Consider the following 17,234-nt stretch of genomic DNA (forward strand, 5'->3'; position numbering starts at 1 on the left):
TCTTCACTCTGCTCAAACCAACAGGAGCTTTGCCTTCAACTTCAAAGTCGCAATTTCACCCTGAACATCCGTTACTGAAACAAACCATTGCTTTACAGTGTGTACCTCTGCTCTGGCCCCTTCTCCTTGACTAACATAGCCCCTTCTCCGACCACTACCTCGGAATGATGTAGGCTTCCAAGTTTGAGTTGTACAACACACTGGCAGAGTGGTGCTTATGCACAACTACAACAGGCAGCAATTTCACTTCCTACCAAACATTACTACTAGAAATGTTGTTACTGTTGCAAATTGAAAAGCAGTATCTCCAGCAGATCACCTGCATCTCAGGATTCAACGTGTAATCTGCAATTGCGCATCTTCTGGTTTATGTATGCAAGGGTGCTGACAACTAAGCCATGCACGCCATGACCAAGGGAGAATAGAGGAAATATTACAAAATTCAGTATGTCAAACCTCACTCTCCAAGACAAATGAACCACAAAACTCCTATTTTCCTTTTTGTTAAGCTGCCCCAAGAAAGGAATAGAGACAGATCAAATTTGATTCTAAACATCAAGGCTTTACAACAATGAGCTTGCTGACCTGTGCATTATTGCTTGGTTTTCAATCTCATCTTACACACACAGAGAGAACACGGCTAAGCTCCCACCAGACTGCTTTTATAATAAAGGTTTAGGGCTTGAGCAGACTTTTTTTTCAGTTCTACCTTAATAATCTTTTAATCTTTACATAATTTTAGTGAGTCAAACTCTTCATTAGAAAAGGGAGGCATTATCTACACATGACTTCTGGAATCTACTTTTTATTCTGCTAACAGTGTCTGGGTAGGGAAATAAAGCCAAGAGTAGATGTGATGTGTGAATGATGTGATGTTTTAGAAAGTGCAGTTAACTGCAGAAAGGCAGTAGATACAGAAGTATCATCTCATCCTTTACCATGATGATAGCAACGGAACTGAATCAGCATCCACAGAGGGGGAAAAAAAAATTTTAAAAAATCAAGAATTGGGACTTAGGGTGTAATAAGTTACACTGTGCCTGTTGGTTAATCACAGTCTTCCTCAATAAATTGACTGTCCTAAAACCAAATAATCTTCTGGACTTGGATAAACTTATTAACTCCTATAAAGCCTAAGATCAATCAGAAACATTCATTTTTCAAAAGCAATGCATTGCAACACTGCTGCTGGTCTAGCAGCAAGACATGAACATTCCAGGAACAGCTGCTAGTCAAGCAAAATAACATTAACAGGGGGCCAAGCAGCATCACAAGTAGTAAACTATACATGTACAATTTATATGTACAGAAAATACATACTATATATACATCTTTTGTAGGCATAGTATATACATACTATATATAGCATGTACGTATAGTGTATGCACACACACACACACATATACATAAATATCTTTTAAAGCGAACAGTGTTCAAAGTTAAGGCATATATTGGCTCAGTACTGGGTGGGGAATGAGGCTTAAACAACATAGTGCACTTGACTGATACTTTCTGTCAGTCTGCCACATGCCCACTGGGAAGTATAGAGCTCACTGGTCTTTGCTGGGAAGGCACCTGGAAGAAATTATGTCAAGCAACAGGACTCTAGAATAGGGACTTTGGGCCAAACTACTTTCAGGTTGGTTTGGGGTTATTTTTGAGGACAGAGGTGGGAATTGTAAGGATGCAGTGAATAGTTCATAAGCATTTTAGACTTCCTTCCTGCTTTCTATTGACAGCCTCACTGATTCCTAATGGCAGACCTGTCCTGCAGGTAACCACAAAGTGATCTTTGGCATGTCTAACTCATTTTCTTCTTACAATCTATTTTAGATCTTCAACACCAGAAGACAGGGAAGTAAGACTTCTCCACAACTGAAGTGACCACTGATAATCATAACAGAGAAATCTGTTAAACACAGAGAGATTCCTCATTAAAGTGCTGTTTCAAATACATAATTACCATTCACCATTTCCTCCGAGATAGTAGGAATTTCTCATTATGAAAAGTCAGGTATTTTGTTTCAGCATCCACAGCCTTTTCCTGTGCATCATCTGAACACATCATTGCCATAGTAACCAGACACTAAAATTTTCTGTCCACATGTCAGTTTCCCTCAGGAACTCAGTCACAGTCACCACTCCAAGGTCCCATCCCTTCCCTGATCATCAGATGCTTCAGTCCCTGCATGACAGACACATCCCAGACACAAACCTCTCACTCCTCTGCATCTGAGTGTCCAACACATAACACAGCAGTTCCTATCCAGTAAACGCAAATACTTCCCTATATTAATGGCTGGAAGCATACCGCAAAGGTGAAAGGAGCAGTAGGTATCACAGGGGCCAGCTAAAGAGTGAACCAAACTAACGGTACCAGGAGGGAGTTTCCATTAGGTCCCATTGTCTTCCTCAAATGCCACCCAGCCTACAGAGGGGAAACTTAATTTACAGACTTTAGTCCACTCATTAAAACTGCTGCAATATTGCTGTTTCTCCCTACTGAAGCTGTCTTGGAAAGGAATCCCTTCAAATACCTATCTCTATAAATACACATACACACACTCATGTGTATATATATCCTACTCACATTTCTCACAGGAATGTTTCTTTGCATGCATTTTTCATTGATATCAAACATCAGGTTCCAGCAGAAAGACATACATGAGAGAAAGATACCCACAGACACATCAAACAGGAAAGCAGCAAGAGAAATTTCACTGGTATTTCAGCCACAGTCTCAATCAAGTCTTATGAGCAAGTCTTAACTTACAAGCAAGACAACAAAAGTATAGAAATGTGAAGGAGAGAGGGAGAAGAAAAAGATAATGCATCCACATTTAGATGCTAAAGTTCTTCAAGAACTAAAAAAAGAAAAAAATAATAAAAAAGAGATGTTCTGCAAGTGCTTTCCCATCATGTTTATCCTTGTTCTAGAAAGATTTATTGGCGACACTACAGTAGAGCACACTAGCTTCTATACCTTATCGGTCAGATGTATCTGATTCGCAATCTCCTCTTGGCATAAAGACATCGCACCTTCCGTAAACACTTCCAATTACACTATATATTTTGGATATTATAAGTAATTATTTTCATTTTACTTTAACCAGTTAATAGTGATTTCAAGCTACACTGGCCAACATTGCAGGTACTCCTCATCAAAGCGTGTGGCAAATCTATAAGCCAGGACATGGTTAACTCCTCACCACATGGTACTTTCTCCTCAGCGCATCTTCTAATGTATCCAAAGGGTAGCTGCACCCCAAGAGCCATACGGGCCAGCTGGAGAGCTCTCTCACAGAAGCTCTGTGAAGGTAAAGGAAAGAGAATCTGCGGGCGACTTGTGATGACCACCAAATCTTAATTCACATGCAGCAAGATGATGGGGAGGAGCCATACATGGCTGAGGAGGTACAGACAGGAGTCACAGCTATTAGGCTCAGCAGAAACTGGAACTCAATGGTACTCATCCAGGAAAGAGAAGGCCAGGCTGATCATCAAAGTACATATGCTCACACTCATTCTGTTCACCTGCTAATACACAAATTACACCACACAGCGTAGAACAACTTGCAAAGGTACAGGGGGGAAAAGGCAGACAACTGAGTATCCGCAGTCCCTAATACTCACCCAACTAGTGTTGAGCATATTGTTTGGACACCTAATTGCAGACTCAAATCCTCTCACACATAAAACTGACTTAGTCCAAGACTCCAAGTAGTCAACAAAACACTGAGGAATACACGGAAATAGAGCACCACCATCATCATCCTCTCCCCCAGATATCTTTTGAAAGGAAAGCTCCTTTCCTCAAAACTAAGGCATCTCTTAGGCTCTATTTTCAGGTGCTGTTTCAAGTCATAGAACCAAAATGGAGAGAGAGCTCTCTGTAATACAGAATACTCATCCACAAGCCTAAAAAAAAAAAACCAAACCACCAGAAAACCCCAAACCAAACAAGAAACAACCAACCAAAAAAACCCCACACCCAAACCCAACCAACCACTGAAACTAATAGGCAGATGTACACTCACATTAACATTCTTGGTACTTCTTTCTGCCTAACACGTTCATTTTCACAGACCTTGTTATAAGCACTAAGCATGAGGTCCATCCAACGAACCTGGACACTGCAAATTCTGTTAGAGCCCTATACCCTCATCAGTACTGTTAGTGTTGCAATAAGGAGATCCTCCTTGTAAGGCATAGGGGCAGAATTAGGCTGAAGAATCTCAAAGTGTAGAGAATTATAGGAACAAAATTCACTAATATTTAGCTATTAGCTAAACTCTACATAATAAATGGAAGTAGTAGTAGAGAGTGAGGTAAGAGAAAGAAAAGCACAAGTCAGTTGGCAGAAATCAGTGAGATGTGACAAAATCTACTGCTTTCAAGGCAATAAACTCTAAATATCCATCCTTCTTCTATACGCTAAGCCAGAAAGAGAAATACATTGCTATTTTTCAGACAAGTAGTTTTCCTGCCTGAAATGTAACCTCATTTTTAAAGCTACAAAGGTATAAACAATCCTTTCAAGCTGCCCAACACAAGCTTACATTCTGCTGTAACTGGAGGACAACTGAAGGTGGCACAGCATCAGTATGGCAACACAATTTTCACCACTGTTCTCTGTCACAGAAGATATTTCTCACCATCTCCCTATGCTTCTCCGCTGAAGATGTGCACCAGCTATAATAAAAATACCACTGCCAAGCTTTCACTTTAAACCATATTGAGACAAAAAGGACGCTCCTTATGCTGGACCTATATTTCAAGACTCTTTCTGCCATGTAACTTTGGTTTCCTTCTTACACTTCTGCTAGGTAAACCCTAACCTCTCTAGAGTAAATGCCTCATCTTTTTCTTTGTGAAATACCTCTCTTGATAAATAATGAAGCAAAGTAAACATGGATAATGGGAGGCATAGTAAGGAAAGATCTCACTGGGTTAACAATAATGTATTCATTTGCTTCTAATTCATACCTGACAGATCTTTGCTTAACGTGGCCTTAAAAGCATTAAGGACAGAAATGCCGCAACCTTACCAAGCAACCTCTTCCCATGCTTTGCTATTCTTCCAGAAACAGCAGCAGTATTTGTAGGACAAGAATCCAGTTAATATTGGGCTAGTGGATGCTAACAAGCTGCATGCAATATCCTCCATATCACAAGATGTACACCATATATGTTTGACAGACAAAGGAACGGAGTGCACCACAAGTAACTTGCCATAGGTCTGCAGAGAAGCCACCTCTCACCCACGGGATATGCCTGGGAATGCAGGTGAGCCTTGAACTAAGAGCCTCGGCAACCCCTCACTAATTTCATTTCCCTCAGTGCTGGGAGTTCCTCTGACAGAAGACACGCTGCGTACGATGGCAGATGCGATCTGCAGTCTCGGCACATGACCCATACCCGAACTGTTCATAAGCCATGGTCTCCAGTCACGTCCCAGCTGCCTAACCCACAGAAACGTGTTCCTGGCCCTCAAGGGAACTTGCACACAACAAACCAAAGACTGTCAGACAAACTAAATAAAAAGAACAGTATCATCACATTGTTGTGCAGTAGGCCAAGCAGGCATCAGCAACAGCTTCAACAATTCAATATCCAGCATTAAAATGATTTTTAAAGTTTAATTAAGATTTCCTCTGTAGATAATTCTGAGCACAAGACAGTGCTGCTGAATTATCTCTAAATAACCACAAGCCCATATCCAGTGAACTTGTGGTACCACTTACGCTTCCAATGGATGCTACCACCATATTGGCAACCACTTCCCCCAAACAGGGAAAGGACAAGGAAAATGGCAGCACAAAAGAATTGCCAGTATTTACAGGGGACTAGTTACCAAAAGTTTGTTTCAAGTTCTGCAGGTGTTGTTGTCATTGCAGGTTAAGCGTAAAGTACAAGACCCACCGAGAGGAAGGTGACAGTCCCCCCCGCAGCACTGCCACCCAGGGAGCAGCCCAGCAGACCACAGCACATGCCTTCAAACCAAAGGCAGCAAAATGGCACTTGCTGTCAGCTGAGGAAGAGTCAGAGAGCATCTGCCCAGCACACAGCACTGACTGCAGTTTTCATAAGGCATCTAAGTTACCATCTCGGAATGAATTTGTCTTCCTATTAGATTTTGAAAAAGACTGTATAAGCAGCAGCAGTGAGTCCATCACCTTGGAAAAGCCCAAAATATTAAAATAAGATGAAACAAAGCACAACTGCAGCACACAGCTGAGACAGAAGGCCCCACATGCAGAACTAGTTTCCAGCCAAATGCAGACTCACCGTAAAGAGATGTCTTCAGAAGCCATTGTTTTGGCCAGACAACCCAGGCACAATCCCAGAAGCTGTTTAATCACATTTTACCAGCAGCAACTTCACAACCTACACCAGAGTCTCCTCTGTATGATACCATCACTAGACACAGATAGAACAGGCAACACTTGAGTGCTCGGAATTAGCTAATTCTTTCAATGCCATTACCAATACAGTATCAAGATGCAATGAAGTCACCAGCCTTGAGCCAATTTAACAGGTTGTTACTGAAAAGGGGATCTAATGCCCTGGGCTCCTCCTTCACCACTGCTCCTGTCAATTATGAGACATCAACTCTAACAGTTGCTGACCTCTTCTGCAAGCCAACTCCAACCACCGACTCCACTCACAATGGAACCAACCAATAAAAGATAAGCCTTCTATGTCTTCTACCAAAATGCCCATCAAACACCAGAGCCGGAGCGACAGGGAGGACATGCCTACATGGCCAGAAACAAAAACAACACGGAGTAAGTCCCCTTTTCAACAGGGACAAGTTGCCAGCCTGGGCTGTCAATGAACTACTGTGCAGCAAACACAAAATTCAAGAAACTGAAAGTCATTCTTGAACTGGTATCCAAAACAAGAATATTTTCTCTTCCCATGCCTGTATGTTACTTGCATTTTTAACTTGGCACCAAACCAAACAATGCCACTTGAAAGTTACCATTTTCTATACAAGCCATGGGGCTACTAAAACACCTTCGTTTTCAGATGTTACAGAGGCATCTCCCAATAAAGTATAAAGACCATTCGCTAAGATGTTCCCTTTTGAAAAACCAGGTTAGAGTCTGCAAGTCTGTCAATAGACGCAAGTAGCCCAATAACGTTAACAGAACTGATCACCTGATTTGGAAATGACAAGAGGCACACTTCAAAATTAACAACTGATGAAGCTTGCCCAGCAGAAGCAGAAAGTCACTGCCTTTCTGGCAGCTTTTGTCAGCCAGTCAGGACACCTCAGACACTCACAATATCACCAGGGTGGCCAGAAGAACCATGAAACAAGATTGGAGAGCAAACTAATCACAAAATCCCCTGGGGACGGAAGGAGGCACAGCAACATAAAGAAGCTTCTGCTGCTCACACAGTGTCTTCGCAATGAGACAGTAACTTCTGTTTCTTTTGCTTCTTCATGCTGAAGACCCTCTACCAGTACAGAATTCTAACTGTACGTCGGAAGATGTTTATTTCAATAAACAGCCTCCAAAGGACAAACAGAGCTTGTAAGAAGAACAGAGAGTTTTTACTAAGGCCTGTAGCAACAGGATGAGGGACAAAGGTTTTAAATGGAAAGAGGACAGGTTTAGATCAGACATAAGGAAGAATTTTAATTTTTATTTTTTATGATGAGGGTGGCACGACCCTGGAACAGGGTACCCAGAGAAGTTGTGAATGCCTCATCATGAGGAGTGTTCACGGTCAAGTTGGACAGGACTTTGATCAACCTCATCTAGTGAAAGATGTCCCTGCCATGGGCAGGGGGTTGGACTAAATGATCTTTAAAGGTCGCTTCCAACCCAAACCATTCTGTGATTCTGTTCTACACTTCATTTCTTCCAAGTTTCTATTTTAGATACATACCTGGAAGAAGGATTGCTGCTTGGAAATCTTTTGGTCACCATCACAGACCAAACATTACAGACCAGTCCGCTTCTTTAATGTATTTTGCATCTTTTGTTTCCTTTTGTATCTTGAGTTTCCAAAACAGAGACAAACCTGACATTAAATATCACGGGAATTATCACCATCTTGGATTACTCAGAGAAGATGACTGATTTTATACACAGCTGGTAATGACTTCATGCTATGAACAGACTGCAAGGCCCAGGGACACTGAACAGACAGAAGCTTCATTTTGATGCAAATATCCTCAGGAAGCCACACAAAGGAAAGAAACAGCACATCACGTTTATTTCTGTATCACTTATAAAGAGGTCTCTACAGGAACACTAGCCACCAGGGAGAAGGCTGGAGACTTTCTCTGTTGCTCCCAGGAGTCTAGATTATAAATTTTCCTCCCACTTTAAAAAAATATTTTTTTTTTTTTTTACATTAACTCTTGTTTCATCAAACAGTGAAGTTCTCTGCTACCATTTCTACTAGAAGTTTTTTTCTGCATTCAGGGAAAAAAAAAAGTACGCATACACAATCTCTCTGTAACCAAATATAAAACAGTTTCTGGACAACAACAATCAGACACTTCACTCCCAGGTGTACACCCTAAGAGTTGTTCTCTTCTCCTCTCAATTTGAGTAGGATTGGGATTTGCTGTTTACAAATAGCAGTATAACAGGCTTTCTTAACCCCACCATACAGGGAGGACTCTCCCCGTTCTGTCCACATGAATAAAGCACCAGAGAAGATACTCCCTGCCATTAAAAAGAGACACAGCAGTCCTTGACTCACCATAGCAGATGCTACACAACCACTTCAAGACAGCAGCACTTACCCCAAACCGCTATGTCCAACAGGTTCAAACACTGGAATCAGCAGATGCTTATACGCTCACCTCTCAAACACTGCTTAGTATGCATACTCAGTAACCACGACACAACAAGGCAGCAAACATTACTCAGAAGGACCTTACACAGTCATAGCTGTAACTCTGAGGTGCAATTTTTGCTGTAGAAGTCAAGGAAAACCTAGTACAGAAAATGTAACAGACGTTACACCGGCATTTTCTTCCAAGTGAGAGCGTACAACGCTAAAGACCTCCAGCTTCACTGATCACAAGCTCAACTCAATATAGCTAGGAGAGATTAGTGCTTTTGCCTCTCAAGAACATGTAGTCCCCTTCACAAACATGTACTTCCCCAGCCCATTAATTTAACTATTAGGCTTCCTTTGAGACTTAAAAGCAAAATAAAGCCCCTTGGCTTTGCTCGGCCAAGGAGAAACTGGAAAGAACAATGAAGCCCACAAGAGCTATGAGTTCACCTCTTCAGCTCTCCAAGCTGGCAGGTCACAAAACACAAGTTTTTAGAATTAGCTCCTCAACAATCTATAGCATCCTTCTTCATCTATTCCAGGAACATGATCCTGCATGTGAAGAATACAGGTAAGAGTCCAGTCCAAAACAGAACAGCCTCTCGAGTGGGCCTGTGGCAGATCTGGGGTCTCTCAAGAGTCAACTCAGCAGCCTATGCTGCTTTTTGTGGTGAACACAAGCATCCCAGTCCTGTTGCTCAAGTAATGACATTTATTTGAGGCTGAAAAAGCTGTTTCTAAGTGATTAAGCGCGCAATACTCTTCAGCAGTCACCAGATGTCACCACATCTCTGCAGACTCGGAGGGAAACTTAGCAGGCCAAGTGATGGAAATAGAAAAGAAGGGTTCTATCACACATACATAGCTTCAGGTCCAAAGACTAGAAAAAGCAACTCAGTGACCAAGATGATTACGCATCAAACAACTTAACGCATGCATGTTTAAAAGTTAAAGGACCTGGACTGCCAGCTAAGGTAGTGCCTTGCAACTTTCTATCTCAGCCACATGGCTGCTGCTATCTCTTCTTTCTCACTTCCCACCTGAAGCAGAGGTGGATGTATCCTTGCACCTCAAACACCCATACAGGAACACCACCTCTGAAAGCAATCACCAATCCTGCTTCCCAAGACTTCTACAGCTCTTGTGAAACTGAAGTTTGCTCACCACAGTTCGAGGCTGGGTGGAACTGAAACTCTTCGTCATTGCACTCTTACACGTACACAACAACCTTGGTGCCAGATGTTAATGCACCTTCTAAATTTGGTCTCTCACATTAAAACTTCCTTATTTCTTTCATGGATTTGGGTTCCAGCATTTACATTCCACACTGCCACTGGCAAGATCCCGGTTCTGCCTTTTGTATAAGGCAGGACTCAGGCAAAGAACATTCTGCTCACAGGTGATGATCCTGCCTGCTGCTGACATGAACACTGCACCAACATCAGCAATCTTACGATCCATTCTAAAATGGCACTGAAAGCGTCAGAAATAAATCAAACACAGGTTTCTAAATCACTTCCTGTAACATTTTAAAAAACACACAACACTAAGACTCTGCTTCATCAAAAGGGACTGCAGAACACGCACACACATGCACACCCTTCTTGGTCAAGGGGAACTGCAGCACCCGCCCCAAAAATATCCATGTTTGCTTTTCTCCAGTTTAGTGACCTCCCTGTCCTTCTGCTCCTTCTGCTGGAAACAGTATCAGTGCTGTGCACATCTAGCCTCCCCTATCCAGCAGTACCCAACAAAACGCCAAATATTTGGCCCGATGGGATACAATAGCACCCCCAAGTTCTAGTCACGTTCCAGGTCCTAATGCAGTAGATACACACACCCACAAAAGTGAAGAGTCTCTGTCCAGAAAGTGATGTTGTGATATTACATCACCTCTAGTGATGCCTACAGGGCAAAGCGGCTGTTGTATCTTCTCAGCAGCCATGCATGAATCAGTGACACTCAGACCCGTAGTGTCTAAACTCTCAGCTGTACAAGACCCCATAATTTCTTCCAGGAACAGGGAGCGCTAAACATCCGAGCTCCTTCCTCTCTGTCATAGCAGGCCTAACAAGGCACGACCAAGTGTTGCAGCCAATGTACACATGCACAATAGGCCTTGCATTTAAAAAAAAAAACATAGGCTCACTGAGTGTCCACCACACGGCCCGTTCACACAGGTCTGCTGACCCACACTGTTCCAGGGAGAGGAGCCCAGGAGCAGGCCGCTATTACCAAATCAATTTGTGCAGGCTGCTCAGACATCTCCCTTCCTACGGGACTTTCAGATACGAAGGACACTGCACAGTCTCCACAAAAAAGAGGCAACTAGAAGCCAGGCCACAAAACACACAAAGAGTTTTTGGTAAACTGTAGGCTTGACAACTCTGATTTAAATCTTCACTTCTCTTTGAACAGAATAAAAGGAACAAAGAAAGAGTTCAGCAGAAAAAAAAGAAAAAAAGACTGGGAGGAAAAGAAGCTAAGAAAAAAAGACATGGTGGGAATTTAAGAAGTCCACTGATACAAAGAGATGTTGTCAACACAGGGCTTAAGGACCCATGCAAGCCTCAGCCTACTCCCCCGCCCCCTTCCCAAATGAGAGCAAAATCTGCTCTAGGTTGGAAACTCCTGCAAAGTACCTTGATTTCAAGCAACTGAACCCATGCACTGATAGCTATGACTCAGAGTAACACACGTGTTTTTAAGAGCCTAGAGCAAAACTGGAGATTGTGGTCCATTACACATTAGAATGTAGCATTGCATCTCTCACCAATACTGGTAGGGGCAAGATGGCATGCTTGGAGCTGTAGTGTCTTCACAGTAGAATGGTTTCACTGTGGAGAACATTACTAGCACCCCTCTAAACCAGTTCACCCACCGTTCAGAAGGCCGGCAATAATTATAACAGAAGAAAAGAAAGAAAGGTTTAAAACAAGAGGAGAAAGGCCTTTAAAGCAGAGGAAGGACAATCACTTACCTTTCAAAAGGGGCTGGAAAGTTGGAATTTCCTGCAGTTTTATGACATCTGGATCATTGCTGACATGCCGGGAGGATTGTGTTCCTGGGGCTACCACCACAATGTCGTCCATTTTTGCTCGTTGCTTGGCTGGCGATGGAGAGGCTGCAAAGATTTGTGATGAAAAAAAATCAGTCAGCAGACTCCATGAGAACTCAATTCTAACCAAACGCTGCTATGTTTAACGTCGCACAGGTGCATTTTTTACAGTATAAACACATCACGGAGATCACTGAAGAACTGTGAGCTCCCTTCACACGCTCCCTCTTGGGAACACGGTATGCTCAGCAGAAATTATTCAGAATCGGGGAACAGCCGATTGTGCAACACCTGCACCACGGACACTCCCGCACCCCGGGCACTGCACCCCGCTCCCTCCCCACACCCCCGGCCCGGGCCCTGGGTGCACCCACCCCGCCGGCTCTGCCCCCGCCGCCCTCCCTGAGGCAGGGCCGGGCCGCCGCCGGCTGCTGCCCCGCACAGCGACAGCCGCTCCCTTCCCCGCAGCAGCAGCCGCCGCCCCTCGCCTCGGCGCCGCGCCGGGCCGCCGCAGAGCCACCCCTCCCCGGGCACCCCGGGAGCCCCGCTGCCGCGGCCCCCTCCCTCCCGGCCGCCCACAGCCGACCGGCGTCCCCCTCCCGCCTCGGGACGCGGCGGGCACAGACCTGAGGCGCTGGGCTCGCCCGGGCGGCTCTCGGCCTCCGCGCTCTGCTCCGCTCCCATGGCGGCGACGCCGCCGGCCTCCGCCTCTCCCGGCTCCTGCAGCGCGGCGGGCAGCGCCGCTCCCGCGGCCGCCCCCGCCGCCCGCCCACGGGGCTTCCGGCTGCGCCGGCCGGCGTCTGCGCCCGGGTCACGGGCAGGCCCCGCCCGGCACGGCACGGCACGGCGCGGCGCGGCGGGCAGGCGGGGCTCCGGGTGGAGGCCGCGGCGCGGATGGTGCCTGCGGCGTCCCCGCGGGCTGCCGGCGCCTGGGCCCGGCCCTCCGGTCAGGCGGGAGCGGCGGAGAGCGCGCGCGGGGGCTCGGCGGGCAGAACAGCGCTGATTATTTTTTTAATTAGTCATATTAATTTTTCTGCCTTAAGGCAAACCCGCCAAACCGCAGGGTCTGCGTCCCAGCCTGCCCGGTTAAGTCGCCCCCGGCAGGGCCACGCCGCAGTCCCGCGCCTGGCTCGGCGGTGCCGCAGGCCCCCGCCCCCCGCCGAGGCAGGCACCGGGCAGGCGCCCAGGGCTGCCGGTGTCCCCGGGCCCGCAGCGAGGTACGAGCAGCCCGGACCCGAAGTTCACAGGCACCCCAGGTTGGGGGGGGGGGGCGTGACAAGGGGAAGGAAACGTACTTTGAGGCTCCCGGCTGGTTGCTCCCCGTGTGACAGGCGGCTCGGCAGCGCGCAGCGGGGCTGTGCAGGGACACGGGCGGTGCAAGCCCCGGGCGCGCCCGCTCCCCGCTCCCGCGCCGTGCCCAGCGGCAGCTCTGCGCCAGCTCCCCATCGTTCCTCCCAGCTGCCTTCGCTAACTGACACCAAAATGTAATTCAACACAAAAACAATGCTCCGATTTCGTGGGAACTGCACGGCACGGCTGTCACCGAGATGAAGGTAATCCCCCTCCAACAGGACCTTTTGCTAGCTGTAGGCTGTACCTTTCTTTCAGCTACCTGAACAACTGCTTGATTCCTGCCGAAATAACAAATAAATAGCATGAAAGCAATGTAGTTAATCTGGGGGAACAGCAAACTATGGCTGGCACAATTTGGTTTACAGACCTGAGTTCCTAATCTGCAATATGCACACACGTGATTAAAGTCACACCCACGAGTAGTCTCGGTGGCTTTTAAGGAGGAAGTGGTAGTGTTTTAAGATAAATGCAGTTTTTAAAGATAAAGTGCATGATGTCCGTGGGGCTACAGCCTAACCAGTGCTTGCCACAGTGTCATTTGACATTATCCATCAGTCTCGGACAAATTTTAAAATGGGCTGCATCAGATCAGCACATTTAACTTGCATCCTTTCTGCTTCTGTGTAATGGACTTCCTACTCCTCCCTGACGTGTTTTCATTTATTACGTTGGAAGTGTGACTTTGCCATGCATCACCACCCAAGAAGAGTTTTAATTTACCTACCAACCAACAGATGTGTCTACCACATGAGATTTCATCATTGAAAACATTACTAAAATAAAGGTATATCTGAAAGCTTTAGTTGTGTAAGTGAATTCTTTATTTTGCCTCTAATGTGGATTTAACAGAGGTCCTCTGTAGAGTCCTGCAGCCAGTAACTAATGCACCTGAAACAGCGTATGGTTGTACATACCTGCATTAGAATATATAAATCTGATGTTTGTATCACCATGATCCAAGCAACTGAAGTGCCTCAGAAAATATTTTGTATCATTTCTTATCAGTTTCATTCTTCCTTTATGACTTACTCTGTATATTCAGTGCTTGACAAATTAACTGTTTGAAACTATCTGGTGTATTAAATATGTAGGTGCATGTTTCTCAGAAAAGCCTGGTTAGGGCTTAAAGGCAGAAGCTGTGCATGGGGATAACGTGACACCAGAATAGCCCTGACCTGCCTGCCCCTGCGTCCGAGGTGTCACCTCGGTGTGCAGTCCCAGTCAGATGGTGGCAGTTCCCTTGGCCTCGTGCCTGCCACTGAGCAAGCTGGGTCAGGAGCCACACTCCTAGCCTCTCCAAGACTGGTTTACAATGACTAGTCTGGGGGCAAAGGATTTGACTATATGTGAGTGTATGTCAGTGTGAATACCACCCACAAACATTCTTACATACCTGTGTTTGAAGTTCCTGTTGTCTTTGCCCAGGTGTTTCACCCTGGAGGGCACCAGCTCCCAGGCTGAGAGGTGCTGTGCAGAGGCAGGAAAACACCTCCAGTGAATTCGCACTGTGATGCAGGGCTGACAGGGTCCCGCCATCCTCCCCTCTCTCAGCCTCCCTTCCTTCCCACCTCAGTGGGGAGGGGAGCACAGCAGCCACTGGGCAAGGCTGGCTCTCTTCTAGGCAGTGGCAGTGATTTCTACATGGCTTTTGATGGACCTCAGCTTCCCTGCACCTCATCAGCCTTGGTTGAGGTGCATCTGCTCTCTCCAGGGAGACTGAGTGCCCACCCTGCAAAGAAGAGGCGGGAAGGAGGGAAAGAAGCAATGGTGGCTCGACCAGGGCAATCTTGTCATCCCGTAGCATCTTTTCATAATATGTATCACATCAGCCCTTTCATACTCCCATAATCATCTATGCCTGTCTCTGCGCAGGTCTGCACGTTCACTATCATTCCAGTACCCCCAACACACAGTGGTATCCCAAAGGTCCCAGTGAAGAACCATATTCTTCACCCTTCAGTTACAATCACCCCAACATCAAATGATTAAGGGAATAATTAATAAAATCAAATGTATCGTTAGAAGTTTTACTTTAAGACAGTTGAAACAGAAGAGTTGTTAATGGTTAATCCAAGATATAAGTATTTTGTTTGCCATGCTAAGTGCTTCGTTAAGCACCTGGAAATCCTTTGAAAGAGTAACTTCAAAAGGAAGCACCCCCACAAGATAGATGAGCTTACTGGACCTTCTCCATAAGGAATGAGTTCCATAAAAACTAGGGGAAAAGTAATTCTGGCAGAGGGAGATCACAACTACTGACTCACTGACCACCAACCCCAGACCCAAAAGGAAGTTGAGACTGACCATGCAAACTAGTTAACATGAGAAGCAAGAGAATTACTTGACAAACAGAAAACTGAGTATTAAATAATGAAGGAATTAATGTAACTTGTAACCAATGAAGGCTGATGTCTTTGCTTGATGAACGGTATAAATAATGTAAAGTTTTGATGATCGGGGAGCTAGCCATTTGGGGGTTACCACCCTGCTCCCCGCTTTGTACAGACTAGAAAAAAGAAATTGAAATCCCTTGACTCGGTGTGTGAATTGGTACTGTACATCAGGCAACGAGCCCACTTACTTGGGGCCAAAAGTCCAGCCAGACCTTCAGCTTGGTTTTTTGTGCTTCTTTCAGCTCAGCTTCTCCCACCACCACTATGTAAACAAACACAGGTGGCAGCCGTGACTTAGCCTAACACATAGCAGAGGTAATATCTATGCTTGCTTTTCGTCTTCGTTCCCATAGTTCGTTCACTGTATGATACGGTTAACAGGTGACACCTTAAACATCCACATTCACTTATAGTCTTTTCTTTTAACAGTGAATACAATTTTACGAGTTTACCAAAAGAGAGAAATGTGTCTAGAAACAGACATTTTCTTAAATAAGTGCAGCTGAAAATTTCAGAAAACAACTCACCAAGAACGCAAAAATCACTACAAAACATTAGGAATTGCCCCAAACTGGCCATGAGATGAGATGAGATGGTGGGCTCAGTCTCTTAAAACACGTCCAAATAAAAGCCGACACCCACCTGTATTAACAAGGAGATGGGGATTGACTGGGCATGAAGAACATCTACCAGCTGCCTGACCCTTGGCATGAGTCCATGGTGTCCGGCGCAGCTCAGGGCAAGCGGCAGGGCAGTGCAGTGCAGGATGTGCCCTTGGTGCTGCTGTTGCTGCCTGCACCGCGCCCCTTCCAGGGAAGGATTTCAGAGAAGCAAGAAATCACCTCAAGTTAAGTTTCTTTCTTTAAAGTAGACAGCAGATGTCTGCCAGAGACGTGACCAGACTCCTTGTTTCCATTATCCTACTCTAACCATTACAACATGTATAATAGCCTGCCCTTTGGTACCTCTTCATGTCCATCCCAAAGAGAAAACGCCTTTAATTTACACACAACTGTGTTATTCTAAGTGCTCATAGTGTTCTCTTCCTTCTCTCTAAGGATGAGAAACTTGAAAGAGAAGGAATACACCTTCCCAACTTTTTATGCCTTGTGCCCTTTACTCTCTGGGCCACTTCTTACCCTGAAACTGTGCCACTCAAAAAAAAAAAAATTTCCAAGGGAAACCATTACTTAAGCAAGCAATGGCACTAAGGCTATTGAGGGAAGACTGGCTAAGCCGCCAGTCCGTGCTGCCAGCAGCCAGGCTGCAGCAGCTCCGGCCGGTAAGTCGGGCCGCCTGTGCACAGACGGCACCGCGCGCTGTCCGCCAGGGCCGGTACTCGCCGCCGCGGGCTTCCCCGTCAGCCTCCAGCGGCGGGTCCCGGCCGGCGGGGCGGGGCGGGGCGGGGCGGGCCAGGCTGCACGCAGAACCGCGCCGCCACCGCCGCCTGCGCCCGAGGAGCCTCCCCGCGCGGTGTCCGCTTGGCGCCCGGGGCCGGCGGGCGGCTGGAGGAGCGTGATGGCCCCGCCGGGCCGGCAGCCCGAGCCCCGCTCCCGCCGCGCCACCTCCCACGGCCCCGCCTCCCGGACGTGCCGCGGCCCGGGGCACCCCCCGCCCCGCCG

General features: G+C 46.2%; 1 protein-coding gene across 2 annotated transcripts in view; it reads right to left on the minus strand.

The window, feature by feature from the left end:
* The window catches only part of BORCS5 (BLOC-1 related complex subunit 5), a 78,177-nt gene extending 64,280 nt beyond the window's left edge, over window positions 1-13,897 (minus strand). The window contains exons 1-2 of one of the 2 annotated variants that reach the window (XM_055712703.1): window positions 13,162-13,897; window positions 11,789-11,932 (exon numbers count right to left, since the gene is read on the minus strand). In XM_055712703.1, coding sequence (XP_055568678.1) covers window positions 11,789-11,932; window positions 13,162-13,312 — 295 coding nt within the window. In that variant the 5' untranslated portion in view covers window positions 13,313-13,897. Of the gene's footprint in view, window positions 1-11,788; window positions 11,933-12,492; window positions 12,682-13,161 lie in introns of those variants that run through there. The other variant, XM_055712704.1, reaches the window with a different exon arrangement.
* Window positions 13,898-17,234: the final 3,337 nt, after the last annotated feature.

Source organism: Falco cherrug, chromosome 5, assembly GCF_023634085.1.
Source record: "Falco cherrug isolate bFalChe1 chromosome 5, bFalChe1.pri, whole genome shotgun sequence".
Classification (NCBI taxonomy): Eukaryota; Metazoa; Chordata; class Aves; order Falconiformes; family Falconidae; genus Falco; species Falco cherrug.